The sequence below is a fragment of the Oncorhynchus nerka genome, linkage group LG20, assembly GCF_034236695.1.
Source record: "Oncorhynchus nerka isolate Pitt River linkage group LG20, Oner_Uvic_2.0, whole genome shotgun sequence".
Lineage (NCBI taxonomy): Eukaryota > Metazoa > Chordata > Actinopteri > Salmoniformes > Salmonidae > Oncorhynchus > Oncorhynchus nerka.
In genome coordinates, this window is record NC_088415.1 from 52476476 (window position 1) to 52495894 (window position 19419).

At 44.0% G+C, this 19419-nt stretch overlaps 1 protein-coding gene across 1 annotated transcript in view; it reads left to right on the forward strand.

The window, feature by feature from the left end:
• LOC115102745 (rap guanine nucleotide exchange factor 4-like) overlaps positions 1-19419 on the forward strand; it is a 46726-nt gene that overhangs the window by 10239 nt on the left and 17068 nt on the right. Inside the window, exons 2-4 of the mRNA XM_029623005.2 lie at positions 7655-7797; positions 8816-8904; positions 10254-10400. Coding sequence (XP_029478865.1) covers positions 7655-7797; positions 8816-8904; positions 10254-10400 — 379 coding nt within the window. The remainder of the gene's footprint in view (positions 1-7654; positions 7798-8815; positions 8905-10253; positions 10401-19419) is intronic.

Genomic DNA, 19419 nt, shown 5'->3' on the forward strand with positions numbered 1-19419 from the left:
ATTTATTTTCTGAGGTCTTGGCTGATTTCTTTTGATTTTCCCATGATGTCAAGCAAAGAGGCACTGAGTTTGAAGGTAGGCCTTGAAATACATTCACAGGTACGCCTCCAATTGACTGAAATGATGTCAATTAGCCTGTCAGAAGCTTCTAAAGCCATGACATACTTTTCTGGCATTTTCCAAACTGTTTAAAGGGACAGTCAACTTAGTACAAGTAAACTTCTGACCTACTGGAATTGTGATACAGTGAATTATACGTGAAATTACAGTGGGGCAAAAAAGTATTTAGTTAGCAACCAATTGTGCAAGTTCTCCCACTTAAAAAGATGAGAGAGGCCTGTAATTTTCATCATAGGTACACTTCAACTATGACAGACAAAATTAGGAAAAAAAATCTGGAAAATCACATTGTAGGATTTTTAATGAATTTATTTGCAAATTATGGTGGAAAATAAGTATTTGGTCAATAACAAAAGTTTATCTCAATAATTTGTTATATACCATTTGTTGGCAATGACAGAGGTCAAACGTTTTCTGTAAGTCTTCACAAGGTTTTCACACGCTATTGCTGGTATTTTGGCCCATTCCTCCATGCAGATCTCCTCTAGAGCAGTGATGTTTTGGGGCTGTTGTTGGGCAACTCCCTCCAAAGATTTTCTATGGGGTTGAGATCTGGAGACTGGCTAGGCCACTCCGGGACTTTGAAATGCTTTTTACGAAGCCACTCCTTCGTTGCCCGGGCAGTGTGTTTGGGATAATTGTCATGCTGAAAGACCCAGCCACGTTTCATCTTCAATGCCCTTGCTGATGGAAGGAGGTTTTCACTCAAAATGTCACGATACATGGCCCCATTCATTCTTTCCTTTACACGGATCAGTCGTCCTGGTCCCTTTGCAGAAAAACAGCCCCAAAGCATGATGTTTCCACCCCCATGCTTCACAGTAGGTATGGTGTTCTTTGGATGCAACTCAGCATTCTTTGTCCTCCAAACACGACGAGTTGAGTTTCTACCAAAAAGTTCTATTTTGGTTTCATCTGACCATATGACATTCTCCCAATCTTCTTCTGGATCATCCAAATGCTCTCTAGCAAACTTCAGACGGGCCTGGACATGTACTGGCTTAAGCAGGGGGACACGTCTGGTACTGCAGGATTTGAGTCCCTGGCGGCGTAGTGTGTTACTGATGGTAGGCTTTGTTACTTTGGTCCCAGCTCTCTGCAGGTCATTCACTAGGTCCCCCCGTGTGGTTCTGGGATTTTTGCTCACCGTTCTTGTGATCATTTTGACCCCACGGGGTGAGATCTTGCGTGGAGCCCCAGATCGAGGGAGATTATCAGTGGTCTTGTATGTCTTCCATTTCCTAATAATTGCCCCCACAGTTGATTTCTTCAAACCAAGCTGCTTACCTATTGCAGATTCAGTCTTCCCAGCCTGGTGCAGGTCTGCAATTTTGTTTCTGGTGTCCTTTGACAGCTCTTTGGTCTTGGCCATAGTGGAATTTGGAGTGTGACTGTTTGAGGTTGTGGACAGGTGTCTTTTATACTATTAACAAGTTCAACCTGGTGCCATTAATACAGGTAACGAGTGGAGGACAGAGGAGCCTCTTAAAGAAGAAGTTACAGGTCTGTGAGAGCCAGAAATCTTGCTTGTTTGTAGGTGACCAAAAACTTATTTTCCACCATAATTTGCAAATAAATTCATTAAAAATCCTACAATGTGATTTTCTCGATTTTTTTTGTTTGTTGTTGTTGCTCATTTTGCCTGTCATAGTTGAAGTGTACCTATGATGGAAATTACAGGGCTCTCATCTTTTTAAGAGGGAGAACTTGCACAATTGGTGGCTGACTAAATACTTTTTTGCCCCACTGTAAGTCAATCTTTAAAGTTTCTACAAGTGCAGTCGCAAAAACCATCAAGCGCTATGATGAAATTTGCTCTCATGAGGACCGCCACAGGAAAAGACGACCCAGAGTTACCTCTGCTGCAGAGGATAAGTTCATTAGAGTTAACTGCACCTCCGATTGCAGCCCAAAAATTCTTCACAGAGTTCAAGTAACAGACACATCTCAACATCAAATGTTCAGAGGAGACTGCTTGAATCAGGCCTTCATGGTCAAATTGCTATTAAGAAACCACTACTAAATGACACCCATAATAAGAAGAGACTTGCTTGGGCCAAGAAACACGAGCAATGGACATAAGACAGGTTTTTGCAAATTTGAGATTCTTGGTTCCAACCACTGTGTCTTTGTGAGACGCAGATTAGGTGAACGGATGATCTCCACGTGTGGTTCCCACCGTGAAGCATGGAGGAGGTGTGATGGTGTGTGGGTGCTTTGCTGGTGACACTCTGTGATTTATTTAGAATTCAAGGCACGTTTAACCTGCATGGCTACTGCAGCGATACGCTATCCCATCTGATTTGCGTTTAGTCCCACTATCATTTGTTTTTCAACAGCACAATGCCCAAAAACACACCTCCAGGCTGTGTAATGACTATTTGACCAAGCATGAGAGTGGAGTGCTGCATTAGATGACCTGGCCTCCACAATCACCCAACCTCAACCCAATTGAGGTGGTTTGCAATGAGATGGTCCATGGAGTGAATGAATATCAGCCAACAAGTTCTCAGCATATGTGGAAAAGCATTCCTCGTGAAGCTGGTTGAGAGAATGCCAAGATTGTGCAAAGCTGTCATCAAGGCAAAGGGTGGCTACTTTGAAGAATATTAAATATATTTTGATTTGTTTAATACTTTTTTTTGGTTACTACATGATTCCATATGTGTTATTTCATAGTTTTGATGTCTTCACTATTTTTCTGCAATATAGTAAAAATAAAGAAAAACCCTTGAATGAGTAGGTGTGCCAAAACTTTTGACTGGTACTGTATATACAGTTCCCCATATCTGACTTCAGACCAGTCCCAAGATGCTTGGGGTTGTAGAGCAAAATGGAGAACACTCTTGTTCGTGAGAGTCTCATCTTTTGATGGAGGGGTCAATTTGAAGGCCAAACCGTTCTGACACTACAGACGATTTTGTGAGAATACCAATTTTTGGGATGTCTCATGGTTTGGCAAAACACTGCTATAGCGCTGTCACCTTTGACCCCAGATGTGGAAGTGCGACATCGGCGAATGAGGTGGATTAAGACGCATCTAATGCAGGAAAACATATCTCTAGCTTAAACTGACCGATTTAAAAAAAAAAAAACATTTTTCTATGGCCATTATTATTATTATTTTTTTTACATATATATTTTTTAAGCATGCTAATTGGATTTCATGAGTACAGTTAGGCCTTGAGGGTTACACACTAATGCCAGATAGCCTAAAATAATGAAAGGAAAACCTCAATGTAGGCTATAGATATAGAAGGCACAATAACTATACCGTTATGGATTTTGAAGGTATTGTTTTCCCTTTATTCATCCCTCCTCCCGCCACCCACCTGCCCTTCATCCACACAATATTTCATGACCCTAAACCTGCCCGCCACACAGATGTAACCGTGGGGACTGCAGGTGATGCGGTTATGCGTCATCCCACTCATCACGTGTGTGTGTGTGTGTGTGTGTGGATGGTAATAAGTGTAGGCTTTTACACGAAATCTGATCTGACCTCAGTTATTAACAGGCTTTAAGTTTCACTTTATTAGATTAGAACTGATCTGTAATACAGAAGGTGACAGTGCTTGACAGAAACACAACACAACATCAATGGAGGTGAAAACATGATATTTATCTCAGATTAAAAAGGGTCAATCTGTGGTTGCTTCATCCATTTTGGACTGTTAAATAAATGATCTACTGTATACCCATTGATTCATGAATGTCACGTGTGCTCCCTCCGGCATCTAGGTCGCCAGGCTGCTCGTTATGGCACACACCTGTCACCATCGTTACGCGCACCTGCGCGCATACAGACTTACCTGGACTCCATTACCTCCCTGATTACCTTCCCTATACATTTCACTCCCTTTGGTTCCTTCCCCAGGCGTCGTTGTTTCAGTTTCATGTCTGTTCGTGTTCTGTATTTAGTTGCGTTTATTTATTAAAACACTCACTCCCTGAACTTGCTTCTTGACTCTCAGCGCACATCATTACAATGAAGGATATAACTTATACAGTGCATTCGGAAAGTATTCAGACCCCTTGACTTTTTCCACATTTTGTTTCGTTACAGCCATATTCTAAAATAGATTAAATCGCCCCCCCCCCCTCATTAATCTACACCCAATAGCCCATACTGACAAAGCAAAAACAGGTTTTTAGACATTTTTGCCAATGTATTAGAAATTAAAAACTGAAAACCTTATTTACATAAGTATTCAGATCCTTTGCTATGAGACTTAAATTGAGCTCCGGTGCATCCTGTTTCCATTGATCATCCTTGATGCTTCTACAACTTGATGGGAGTCTACCTGTGGTAAATTCAATTGTTTGGAAATTATTTTTAAAAGGCACACACCTGTCTATATAAGCTCCAAGACAGGATTGTCTTGCACAGATCTGGAGAAAGGCACCAAAAAATGTCTGCAGCATTGAAGGTCCCCAAGAACACAGTGGTCTCCTCATTCTTAAGTGTAAAAAGTTTGGAACCACCAAGACTCTTCCTAGAGCTGGCCGCCTGGCCAAACTGAGGAATCGGGGAAGAAGGGCCTTGGTCAGGGAAGTGACCAAGAACCCGATGGTCACTCTGACAGAGCTCTAGAGTTCCTCTGGAAATGGGAGACCCTTCCACTCCTCAGTAAAAGGCACATGACAGCCCGCTTGGAGTTTGCCAAAAGGCACCTAAAGGACTCTCCGAGCATGAGAAACAAGATTCTCTGGTCTGATAAAACCAAGATTGAACTATTTGGCCTGAATGCCAAGCGTCAAGTCTGGAGAAACCTGGCACCATCCCTACGGCGAAGCATGGTGGTGGCAACATCATGCTGTAGATTTGCTTTTCAGTGGCAGGTAGACTAGTCAGGATCGAGGGAAAGATAAACAGAGAAAAGTACAGACAGATCCTTGATGAAAACCTACTCCAGAGCGCTCAGGAACTCAGACCGGGGAGAAGGTTTATCTTCTAACAGGACATCACTAAGCACACAGCCAAGACAAAGCAGGATTGGCTTCGGGACAAGTCTCCGAGTGTCCTTGAGAGGCCCAGCCAGAGCCCGGACTTGAACCCGATAGAACATCTCTGGAGAATCCTGAAAATAGCTGTGCAGCGACGCTCCCCATCCAACCTGACAGAGCTTGAGATGATTTGTAGAGAAGAATGGGAGAAACTCCCCAATTACAAGTGTGCCAAGAAGACTCGAGGTTGCAATCACTGCCAATGGTTCTTCAGCAAAGTACTGAGTAAAGGGTCTATTTCAGTTTTTGTTATTTGTCATTATTATCAATCATGGTCAGTCCTTGTATCCATAGCTCTGTCTGAGTTTGAGTGGTTACATTTATCCAGCCCCATCGCTCAGTTGTTTACCGAAACAACAGTGGCGTGGAGGCCATTTGATTGTTGGAACTGCACATTTCCTCTTAAGTGCAGCTCCTGCTTGTAAAAAAAATATTTAAATGGCACTAGCTATATTTGGTTGAAATGATCAAAATAGAAAACTATTAGTTTGGAAAACCAAAGTATATATTTTTGATACGGTAATGAACAGAGACTTTGGAACTCTTGTGCTGTAGTATACAGTAAGAGAAGCTTCTAGAGCTCTCTGGTCTCTCCTGTCCTGTCCTCTCTCATCTGGTACCACTGCAGGAATAGGTCAGCCATCTCTCACTGTGGCTCAGCTTTAGTCAGAGGTGTGTGTGTCATAATGGTTTAGCTGTAAAATGAGGTGGGGAACTGAGATCACTGTAGACATAGAGGGAGAGGGATAATACAAAGAAGAGATGAGAGGGTAACGGGAGAATGAATCATGTGACTTACAGGTGGACAGTGGCGTGAGCTGCTCTCAGACCACATCAGCGTTTGGAAAGAAACCCATTCGACCTGATATGTTGCATGATGCTAGAGAGCGAGAGGGGTACGAGAGAGAGAGAGAGAGAGAGAGAGGGTACAAAGAGAGAGAGAGAGAGAGAGAGAGAGAGAGGGGTACAAGAGAGAGAGAGAGAGAGAGAGATTGTAGAAGACAGTTGGACATGTGGGAGGGGATCTGTCTGTCACCTTTATTCTCTTTGTCTTCTAGACATCTGGGTCAATGCAGAGGAACATTCAAAAGGTTGGGTTGCTCTTGTATGATGCTTTGACCGTTCCACCTGTCTAACAGATGAACCCTACAGTGGCAAAGAGATATGGAATGACGAGGGGGAGGGGGAGGAAAAAGGAGGAGGACCAGGGAGATGAGTCAGAGTGGACAGGAGAGGAGCAATGAGGAATCAGAGATAACAAGAGAGATTTACAACCTCGGGGCTGTGGCCTTCAGACAGAATGTGTCTTCGGCCAGGTCTTGTCCCGCTAACAGACAAATATTATTGTACAGAAAAGGTCTGAGGAAAAAAGGAGAATTATGAATGGAGCAGGCAGGTCACCCGTGATACAAGTCTGTATTAAACGTCCATCTACGTCTGAGGATGACGGGAGATGATGTGGAAACCGTCCATTAGGGGCAACAGTGTGTGCTGTTACCGTCAAGTAGGTTTCTGTAAGCATCTACCTCTGGTTCCACCAAAGGCTGCGTGTTTGAATCCAGCCATTTTGTTGTCTTTGAAATCCTTATTTTAAGCCTTTCCCAAACCTTAACCCATACCTTAACCCATACCTTAACTATTTGGAGTCAATGCCTCAACGTAACCTTAAACATGTTGAAATTTGACGTTTGAGAAACATGGATGAACGTCTAATTCTGATGCGAGACTGTGAGAGCTTGTTGGTATGAAGAATGATGGATGGAAAGAAAATAAGGTAGATTAGGGCTAGGAGAGAGGAAATGAAGGGGAGAGATAGAAAGCCTAGTATTTGTATGAGCAGGTCTATGTATTTGCCCTTCAGTAGGCTACTCACACTCACCATTGAGTCACCAGTGTCAGAGAAGAGCTGCAGGTCATAGGGTTTGAATGGTGGCTCACCATCTATGGCCAAACGTGTGTGTGTGTGTGTGTGAGAGCTGGTGAAAGAGGGATGGGAGAGAGAAAGCGATGTGAACAGACACCGAGTTTCTCTGTATGATTGTCTCAGCAGTGTTTCAACACATCAGAGACCTGTGTCTTTTAAGCTTACATCAGAGGTGTGTGTGTGTGTGTGTTTGTTTAAGTGTCTCAGAAATAGCAGTATTAATGGGCTCTTACATCCACACTGCAGGGGGTCCCAAGCTCAAAACGCCTACAGCTATTCACAGTCACAGAGAACAGAACAGCAGAGAAACACAGAACAAAGCACACACACACACACACACACACACACCACATCATCATCCTCCTCTCTCCCTCTCTCTCCCAGTTGTATAAAGGTGGGGGATAAAGAGTGTTTCTTCCACCCAGTGTTCAGGCTGATCCTCCACACACACACACACACACACACACACACCACATCATCATCCTCCTCTCTCCCTCTCTCTCCCAGTTGTATATAAAGGTGGGGGATAAAGAGTGTTTCTTCCACCCAGCGTTCAGGCTGATCCTCCACACACACACTTACATCCCCAATCTCTCTCTGTAGGCCTGCGGAGCGTTCTGGAGAGGATGTGGATATTATTCTGACCAGACTTAAAGGGGTTAAAGCCTTCCAGAGGTTCCACCCCTCCCTGCTGCTGCAGATCTGCTCCTGTGCCTTCTACGAATACCTGGAGAAAGGCATCACCTGGAAGTATACACACACACACACTCTCACACACTGACACACTGACTCAGTGGTATGAACCCCTGGGTAAAGGCATCACCTGGAAGTATACACACACTGACACACTGACTCAGTGGTATGAACCCCTGGGTAAAGGCCTCACCTGGAAGTATACGCACACACACACTCTCACACACTGACTCAGTGGTATGAACCCCTGGGTAAAGGCATCACCTGGAAGTATACGCACACACACACTCTCACACACTGACACACTCACTCAGTGGTATGAACCCCTGGGTAAAGGCATCACCTGGAAGTATACGCACACACACACTCTCACACACTGACACACTCACTCAGTGGTATGAACCCCTGGGTAAAGGCATCACCTGGAAGTATATGCACACACACACACACACTGACACACTCACTCAGTGGTATGAACCCCTGGGTAAAGGCCTCACCTGGAAGTATACACACACACACTGACACACTCACTCAGTGGTATGAACCCCTGGGTAAAGGCATCACCTGGAAGTATACGCACACACACACACACACTGACACACTCACTCAGTGGCAATAAACCCTGGGTAAAGGCATCACCTGGAAGTATACACACACACTGACACACTCACTCAGTGGTATGAACCCCTGGGTAAAGGCATGACCTGGAAGTATACGCACACACACACACACACACTGACACACTCACTCAGTGGTATGAACCCCTGGGTAAAGGCATCACCTGGAAGTATACACACACTGACACACTCACTCAGTGGTATGAACCCCTGGGTAAAGGCATCACCTGGAAGTATACACACACTGACACACTGACTCAGTGGTATGAACCCCTGGGTAAAGGCATCACCTGGAAGTATACACACACTGACACACTGACTCAGTGGTATGAACCCCTGGGTAAAGGCATCACCTGTCCTTCATTGGCTTTCAGCTTCACTATGACTCGTCACTATACTGTTCGCTTTATGAAGGCTTATAAGCTGTTATGTGATGGTGGTATGCTCTGTGCAGTGTTCCGCCAGGGTGACATCGGGACCAGCTGGTATGCTGTTCTGTCTGGATCTCTGGACGTCAAGGTGTCGGAAACAGCCAACCACCAGGTAAATCAGGCATGCTTGAGACATTTGACTACAGCTCTATTCGGGGTTCCTCCTCTCTCGAAAGTTATGTTTTCCCTCTAGAGTTCTCTGTGCTGTTCGTCTCGTGTTGCACCTTGTGTAGTCCCATTACAGCCTTGATGAATGTTTCGGAGTGCATTGCCTACAATGCTCCCATGTTAAAATATGCACGCTGGGCTAGCAGCGAGCGCGCTCCGGTTTTAGCTCTGAGCAAAGCTGCTGCTTCTCAAACGCTCCTCTGAGGATTGAGCTAGTTACTGTGTGGAGGTTTCAGAGATGCTATAGTGAGACCGAGCGACGGACAGACCGAATAGATCGAGCGTGCAGGATTGGTTGTTAAAATTTGAGATGAAACAAAATGTCCAGTTACAAGTCCCTGTACCCGTTTGCCATGTTCATGTCTATGGGCGTAGCCTGGTTCTAGTTCTGATGGCCGTTTCTGAAATGTCATTTGGGACCGTAGGAAGATGTTAAGTCCCCTCCTATCATATTAGACATGAGGGAGCGAGTGTGTGCACACGTGCAGGAAAGTAAGTATGTGTGTGCATGTGACTGTGCTTGTGTGTATGTGCATGTGCCTGTGCCTGTGCTTGTGTGTGTCTGCATGTGACTGTGTGTGTGTGTGACCTTGTCTGAGTGGTCAGATTATGGTCTTCCCTGAGGTGAGTGCTTAACGAGAAAAATCCATCCGAGAACCCTTCACACGTGAATATATGAAAATATGGTAATCAGTCCGCTCTCTCACAGAGACCGCGTTCACATTTTCCACTGTATCTGGGTCACTATCTGGCCATGCTAGAAAGGACAGAAGAACAACATGTTAAATGTGGCCATGCTAGACAGGAATCTAGAACAACACGTTCTAACCACTAGTATGATTTGAACTACTAGCCTTATAACATTGACCCTTAGGCTGCGTTTACGCAGGCATTCCAATTCTGATCTTTTTCCACTAATTGGTCTTTTGACCAATCAGATCAGCTCTTTTGCCAATAATTTGCCTCTGTAAACACAGCCAAGATAAGAAGTGGGTCTGGATTGAACAAGCTCCTGTCTCTGTGCAAGGCTGCATTTACATTGTTCTGATCTTTTGCCCAATTATAGGCAAAAGATCTGATCTGATTGGTCCAAAGACCAATTAGTGGCAAAAATATCAGATTGGTGCTACCTGTGTAAATGCAGTCTAGCTATCCTCAGTGCTGATGTTTGTTCTTGCTCTAGAAATTAATTGCCCTTTTGTGGACAAAGATTTATTGACTTGAATAGCGTCGAATGTAACTGAATCAAATAAGTTCATGAAATTGAGTGTGTTCTTGCCTGTGTGTGTCTAGGATGCTGTCGCTATCTGCACGCTGGGAATCGGGACGGCGTTTGGAGAGTCGATTCTGGATAATACTCCTCGCCACGCCACCATCGTCAGCAGAGAGACCAGCGAATTGCTCCGCATTGAACAGAGAGAGTTCAAGAGCCTATGGGAGGTGAGAGAGAGGAAGAGAGAGAGACACACAATTCAAATTCTGAAGTGGTTCATGCACTGGCCACAAGATGGCTGTCCACTGTTAATACCAGGCCTCCAGTACAGTCCTGTTTGTGTGAGCTTGTGGAACCTGCTGTCATTTTCACTGCCTGGGAGCATTGGGATGATACATGCTACAACTGAACCAGTCATCATGTGTGTGACTGTTTTTGAGCATGGGGGGTCTTTAAAGTGTCCAGTAGTTGATAGGGAGAGAGGAGGAGTAGGATGTGGAGGAAGTATAGCACTAGTGGGCTAAGAGTGTTTTTGTCTCAGTGCTAAGTGCACTCTCCCCCTGGCTGTCTTTCTTCAGCTCTCCCTCTCTCAGCTCTTTCTCTTCTCTGGTGTCTATTTTAGGAGTCTAGAGATAGATCAGAGAGAGCGTGTCTGAGGCTGTAGCTCTTACAATGGACATAAAAACCTCAGTGTTTTGATCTTATGTCAAGTGTGTGTGTGTTTGTGTGTGTGTTTGACACAGGAAGAGATGAGGATTCATACAGTGAAACAGTGTGAGATATTAGCCTTGGTGCCAGTCTCTTACTGCTGCCATTGTCTTGAAGTAGCATATCACCACGCTGGTTAAAGGAGAGGAAACCACAAAGTGTCTGAAAGCTAGATCTGTCATAACAACTCCCCAGGGCCAGGTCATACTGGCTGAGAGTCACACCGTTTGACAGATGCAATACAATAGTATTACTACAGGGGCCCAGAGACATGGCTGGACAGGGCCACCACTTTTAACCGATATACTATTCATCTCAACCCCACACAGTCACCCCAGGGTGTGTCAACTTCTGTCTTGTGGAATAAGAGGCGGCAGAGGAAAGGTTAGCCACTCACTTAATGATAAATGTAATCATTATTTGATATTTGTTACAGTACTTTTTCAGTGCTATTTACTTGAGAACATGTTTCTTAGAATTTACACACTAGATAATGGCGCCGGAGGCAAGCAACACCGAAGCATGCATGAGAGCACCAGCTTTTCCGGACAATTGTGCGATCACGCTCTCCGTAGCCGATGTGAGCAAGACCTTTAAACATGTCAAAATTTACAAGGCCGCAGGGCCAGATGGTTACCAGGATGTGTACTCAGAGCATGCGTGGACCAACTGGCAAGTGTCTTCACTGATATTTTCAACCACTCCCTGACCGAGTCTGGAATACCTACATGTTTCAAGCAGACCACCATAGTCCCTGTGCCCAAGATCAAGTCAAGAAAGTGAAGGTAACCTACCTAAATGACTACCACCTCGTACGATTCATGTCGGTAGCCATTAAATTCTTTGAAAGGCTGGTCATGGCTGATATCAACACCGTCATCCCGGAAACCCTAGAGCCACTCCAATTTGCATAACACCCCAACAGATCCACAGATGGTCTGCCACGCTGATCCTGAACACAGGGGGCCCCGCAGGGGTGTGTGCTTAGTAAACTCCAGTACTCCCTTTTCACCCACCACCGCGTGGCCAAGCACGACTCCAACACGACACAAGAGTGGTAGGCCTGATCACTGACAACGATGAGACAGCCTATAGGGAAGAGGTCAGAGACCTGGCAGCGTGATTCCACGACAACAACCTCTCTCTCTCTCATCGTGAGCAAGACAAAGGAGCTGATCGTGGTCTACAGGAAAAGGAGGGCCGAACAATCCCCCATTTACATCGATGAGGCTGTAGTGGAGCGGGTCAAGAGCTTCAAGTTCCTTGGTGTCCACATCACCAACAAACTATCATGGTCCGAACACACCAAGACAGTCATGAAGCGGGCACGACAATGCCTATTCCCCCTCAGGAGACTGAAAAGATTTGGTATGGCTCCCCAGATCCTTAAAAAGTTCTACAGCTGCACCATTGAGAGCATCCTGACCGGTTGCATCACCGCCTGGAATGGCAACTACTTGGCATCCGACCATAAGGCACTGCAGAGGGTAGTGCTTACAGCCCAGTATATCACCGCGGCCAAGCTTCCTTGCCATCCAGGACCTATATACTAGGCGTTGTCAGAGGAAGGCCCAAAAAATGTACAAAGACTATGGTCATCCAAGTCAAACTGTTCTCTCTGCTACTGCATGGGAAATGGTACCAGAGCGCCAAGTCTAGGACCAAAAGGATCCTTAACAGCTACAACCCCCAAGCCATAAGACTGCTGAACAATTAATCAAATGGCCTCCCTTTGTTTTTACACTGCTTCTACTCGCTGTTCATTATCTGCAGTATGCATAGTCACTTTACCCCTACCTAAATGTACAAATTACCTCGAATAACCTGTACCCCCCCCCACATTGACTCAGTACACACTTGAAGTCGGAAGTTTATATACACCTTAGACAAATACATTTAAACTCAGTTTTTCACAATTGCTGACATTTAATCCCAGTAAAATTCCCTGTTTTAGGTCAGTTAGGATCACCACTTTATTTTAAGAATGTGAAATGTCAGAATAATAGTAGAGAGAATGTTTTATTTCTTTCATCACATTCCCAGTGGGTCAGAAGTTTACATACACTCAATGTGCTTAGTTCTATTTAGTAGCATTGCCTTTAAATAGTTTAACTTGGATCAAATATTTCAGGTAGCCTTCCACAAGCTTCCCACAAAAAGTTGGGTGAATTTGGGCCCATTCTTCCTGACAGAGCTGGTGTAACTGAGTCGGGTTTTTAGGCCTCCTTGCTCGCACACGTTTTTTCAGTTCTGCCCACAAATATTCTATAGGGTTGAGGTCAGGGCTTTGTGATGGCCACTCCAATACCTTGACTTTGGCTTAAGAGCCATTTTGCCATAACTTTGGAGGTATGCTTGAGGTCATTGTCCATTTGGAAGACCCATTTGAGACCAATCTTTAACTTCCTGACCGATGTCTTGAGATGTTGCTTCAATATATCCACGTAATTTTCTTTTCTCATGATGCCATCTATTTTGTGAAGTGCACCAGTCCCTCGTGCAGCAAAGCACGATGATGCTGCCACCCCCGTGCTTCATGGTTGGGATGGTGTTCTTCGGCTTGCAAGCCTCCCCCTTTTTCCTCCAAACATAACGATGGTCATTATAGCCAAACAGTTCTATTTTTGTTTGTGTTTTTCGTTTCATCAGAACAGAGGACATTTCACAAAAAAAGTACAATCTTTGTCCCCATGTGCAGTTGCAAACCGTAGGTTGGCTTTTTTTATGGCGGTTTTGGAGCAGTGGCTTCTTGCTGAGCGGCCTTTCAGGTTATGTCGATATAGGACTCGTTTTACTGTGGATATAGATACTTTTGTACCTGTTTCCTCTAGCATCTTCACAAGGTCCTTTGCTGTTGTTCTGGAATTGATTTACACTTTTCGCACTAAAGTACGTTCATCTCTAGGAGACAGAATGCATCTCCTTCCTGAGCGGTATGACGGCTGCATGGTCCCATGGTGTTTATACTTGCATACTATTGTTTGTATTGATGAACATGGTACCTTCAGGCATTTGAAAATTGCTCTCAAGGATGAACCAGACTTGTAGAGGTCAACAACAAAAAAAATCTGAGAATTATAGGTGAAATAATTTGTCTGTAAACAATTGTTGGGAAAATTACTTGTGTCATGCACAAAGTAGATGTCCTAACCGACTTGCCAAAACTATAGTTTGTTCACAAGAAATTTGTGGAATGGTTGAAAAATGAGTTTTAATGACTCCAACCTAAGTGTATGTAAACTTCTGACTTCAACTGTATATAGCGTTGTTATTGTCATTTTCTTTTATTTGTTACTTTAGTTTCTTTAGTAAATATTTTCTTAACTCTGTTTTATTTTAAGCTGCGTTGTTGGCTAAGGGCTTGTAAGTAAGCATTTCACGGTAAGGTATTCGGCACGTGACAAATACATTTGATTTGAATGGTCTTTGCCTCATAATTACGTTATAGTAACATTTTGGTTTCTTTGGGATTCTCTGAAACAAATGCTTCCTGTCTATCGTTCTTCCGTCTCTCTCTCACACACTCACACTCTCTCTCACACACTCTCTCTCTCTCTCACACACACACTCTCCCCCTTTCTCTCGCTCTCTGAAAAGCTGTGATTGTCGTGGCAACCTCTGCTTGGTCGGGCGCTTGTCTCATTTAGAGAGACGCTAAGAACTGGAGCGCCGTTTCAAAGAGGACTGAGTGTGTGTGTGTGAGAGGAGACCTCTGGGTAGTCCTGTGTGATGTGGATTACAGGAGCCGTGGGCACCTCTTAGGGGATCTTCCCAGCCGTAGAGCTTAGAGAAGACCCTGGGTGAGTTTAGTCGTGTGTGTGTGTGTGTGTGTGTGTGTGTGCGTATTCATTCATGACTTGATAGAAAATACAAACACCCGGTAAAGTCTGTTATGATTTTAGTGCAGAAGTGATTAATCAGCTGATTGTTGGTTGTGTGTGTGTGTGTGTGTGTGTGTGTGTGTGTGTGTGTGTGTGTCAGCAGGTTCCTGAATGTTAAAGGGCCTCTCTTCCTGTGTGTGTGTGTGTGTGTGTTTTGGCAGACTCCTGAAGGCATGGGCTTGCCTGGTAATGACTTAAGAGACGTTAGAGTTCAGAATGACATAATACCGGAGAACGTTTGTAAGTTTATCCATGTGTGTGTTGCGCAATCAGGCAGGGTTAAGGAAATCAAGCAATCTGCAATATTTGTCTTGAAATATGGATATGAACACAAGAGCGAGTGGGGCTGATATAGGGCTGTTACGGTGACCGTTATGGTGACCGTCTTACCTCCACACCGGCAGCCACGAGTCATGACCGCAGTCAAATTCCACATGACCGTTGAGTCACAGTAGCCAGGCTTCTCCAAAACTGTCCTCTGGTGCCGCGGATGGTCATTAGTCCCCAACAAACTTGCTAACCGGCCTATTTATTGCCTTACCACCTCACGCCATTTGCACACACTGTATATAGACTTTTTCTATTGTGTTATTGACTGTACGTTTGTTTATTCCATGTGTAACTCTGTGGTGTTGTTTGTGTCGCACTGCTTTGCTTTATCTTGGCCAGGTCGCAGTTGTAAATGAGAACTTGTTCTCAACTAGCTTCCCTGGTTAAATAAAGGTGAAATAAAAAATATATATATATTAAAAAGAGGAGGTTTCCATCAGCTTTCTATAGGCTAGGCCAACTATATTTATTTCTCAACTTTCCTAATATTAAACACATTGCTTCGCTTTACAATCAGAGTAGCCGACCTGACTGGCATGAAAATGAACTGTGGGTGACGTATTTTTGATGGCCCATTCTATATCAAAAACAAATTTCACACGTATATGTAAAGACAAGATTAAAATGATGATGATGATGATAACGATATTAATAATAATTATAGTTTCACTTGTGAATGATGCCCAGCGTGTGCAGTCTAAGGCAAGAAAAAGCACATGCAATTTCTTTTGCAACTTTTTCAAATCATAGTCACGTGCATCAGTTAGCCTTGCCCATAGGCCTATATGTTTTGATAGGATTTCTCTCACAACTGAATTGGCCAAATAACTCCAAGCCTATAGGCCTATGACCCCTGGAATAGGGTTGGAGACCCCATAGCCTACAGAGCCTTGTGAAATGTGTTCTTATAAGCCCAGTTATTGTGCAATCGCGTGTGGAAAAAAGTGTGTGCTCAGCCCCATCCTGTACTTCCTGTTCACCCATGACTGCGTGGCCACGCACATCTCCAACTCAAACGTCAAGTTTGCAGAACACACAACAGTGGTAGGCCTGATTACAAACAACGGCGAAATAACCTACAGGGAGGAGGTGAGGGCCCTGGCGGAGTGGTGCCAGGAAACCAACCTCTCAACATCAACAAAACGAAAGAGCTAATCGTGGACTTCAGGAGACAGCAGAAAGAGCACTTGCCCATCACATTGACGGGGCCGCAGTGGAGAGGGTGAAAAGCTTCAAGTTCCTCGGTGTGCACATCACTGACAATCTGAAATATTCTATCCACACAGACCGTGTGGTGAAGAAGGTGCAACAGCGCCTCTTCAACAAAGAGGCTGAAGGAATCTTGCTTGGCCCCGAAGGCCCTCATGAACTTCTACAGATGCACCATTGAGAGCATCCTGTTGAGCTGTATCACCACCTGGTACGGCAACTGCACCGTCCACAACCGCAGGGCTCTCCAGAGAGTGCGGTCAGCCCAACGCATCAACGGGGTCACACTGCCTGCCCTCCAGGACACCTACAGCGCCCGGTGTCACAGGAAGTCCGAGAAGACCATCAAGGACCTCAGCCACCCACTTCATATGTATATGCTGTATTCTAGCCAAGGCTCATCCTATATAACTACTGCTGTACACACTTTTTATATTCATATACTGTCCGTACTGTCGATCTCACACAATCATACATTATTTATATATATATATATGTGTGTGTGTGTGTGTCAGAGTCGTGTGTATAGGTGGCAGGGAAGTCAGGCGCAGGAGAATCAAACTTAATGGAGTGTAGTTGTTTAATGACTGTAAACAAAACATAACTCCAACACTAATGAATCATAATAAAACAAAATGGAGTACGAGGACCCATCGCGCACCAATACAAACAACACAAAACGGAACAATAAACAATCTCTGACAAAGACATGAGGGGAAACAGAGGGTTAAATTCACAACAGGTAATGAACGGGATTGAAACCAGGTGTGTAGGAAGACAAGACAAAACCAATGGAAAATGAAAAATGGATCAATGATGGCTAGAAGACCAGTGACGTCGATTGCCGAGCACCGCCCGAACAAGGAGAGACTTCGGCAGAAGTCGTGACACTGTGTGTGTTTAGATATAGAGAGATAGATAGATACAGTTGAAGTCGGAAGTTTACATACACTTAGGTTGGAGTCATTAAAACTTGTTTTTCAACCACTCCACAAATTTCTTGTTATCAATCTATAGTTTTGGCAAGTCTGTTAGGGCATCTACTGTGTGCATGACAAAAGTAATTTTTCCAACAATTGTTTACAGACAGATTATTTCACATATAATTCACTGTATCACAAATCCAGTAGGTCAGAAGCTTACATACACTAAGTTGACTGTGCCTTTAAACAGCTTGGAAAATTCCAGAAAAAAATGTCATGGCTTTAGAAGCTTCTGATAGGCTAATTGACATCATTTGAGTCAATTGGGGGTGTACCTATGGATGTATTTCAAGGCCTACCTTCAAACGCAGTGCCTCTTTGCTTGACATCATGGGAAAATCAAAAGAAATCAGCCAAGACCTCAGAAAGTCTGGTTCAACCTTGGGAGCAATTTCCAAATGCCTGAAGGTACCACGTGTACTATTGTTTGTACAGAGGAACAAGTATAAACACCGTGGGACCACGCAGCCGTCAAACCGCTCAGGAAGAAGACGTGTTCTGTCTCCTAGAGATGAACATACTTTAGTGCGAAAAGTGCAAATCAATCCCAGAACAACAGCAAAGGACCTTGTGTAGATGCTGGAGGAAACGGGTACAAAAGTATCTATATCCTCAGTAAAACGAGTCCTATATCGACATAATCTGAAAGGCTGCACAATAAGGAAGAAGCCACTGCTCCAAAACCGCCATAAAAAAGCCAGACTACGGTTTGCAACTGCACATGGGGACAAAGATCATACTTTTTTGGAAAAATGTCCTCTGGTCTGATGAAACAAAAATAGAATGGTTTGACCATAATGACCATCGTTATGTTTGGGGGAAAAATGGGGAGGCTTGCAAGCCAAAGAACACCATCCCAACCGTGATGCACGGGGTGGCAGCATCATGTTGTGGGGTGCTTTGCTGCAGGAGGGACTGGTGCACATCACAAAATAGATGGCATCATGAAAAAAGAAAATGATGTGGATATATTGAAGCAACATCTCAAGGCATCAGTCAGGAAGTTAAAGCTTTGTTGCAAATGGTTCTTCTAATTGGACAATGACCCCAAGCATACTTCCAAAGTTATGGCAAAATGGCTTAAGGACAACAAAGTCAAGGTATTGGAGTGGCCATCACAAAGCCCTGACCTCAATCCTATAGAACATTTGTGGGCAGAACTGAAAAAGCATGTGTGAGCCAGAAGGCCTACAAACCTGACTCAGTTACACCTGTCAGGAGGAATGGGACAAAATTCACCCAACTTATGGAAGCTTGTGGAAGGCTACCCGAAACGTTTGAACCAAGTTAAACAATTTAAAGGCAAAGCTACCAAATACTAATTGAGTGGGAATGTGATGAAAGAAATAAAAGCTGAAATGTATTATTCTGTCTACTATTATTCTGACATTTCACATTCATAAAGTGGTGATCCTAACTGACCTGAGACAGGGAATTTATACTAGGTTTAAATTTCAGGAATTATGAAAAACTAAGTTTAAATGTAGTTGGCTAAGGTGTATGTAAACTTCCGACTTCAGCTGTAGATTCATGTGTGTGTGACCAAAAATATGTATTTGAGTGTTGACTGGCCATTATTTGAAAGAGGATCCCAGCTTTCTCATGCTGCTATATTTTAAAGTTAAGCACATGAATCTGCTTTACAACCAGGCTACCTACCTGGCATATGTAACATAATGCCATGGGAATTATAAGCAAATCTTGTCTGCTAAATGAACTAGTGTAGCCCACAGCCATATGGCATAGCCAGATCATGGCCTAACATAAGGATGACAGAATATGCTATGCTATTCTACTGAAATATGCAAGATTTTTCTTCATATCATGTTGTTGTTTCTTTAGACCTGCCTAAAATAAATAATGGATTTATTGTGACGGTGTCGGATATATTACATGGATTTATTGCACATTTTAAAGTTTAGATGTTCCAAAGGTCCGCACCAGTGGCTTATAGTCTATGTGTGGAAGGCCTGAGATGCTAAACGTGTTTTATGTTAATAAACGGGCGATTACCGCGAGACCGACAGTTATTGGCATGACAGTTACCGACTGACAAAAGTGAATGTCGGCAGCAGCCCTAGGCGCTAACACACACTTGCTAAACACTCCACTGCACTCTGTTGTCCTTGCTGTAC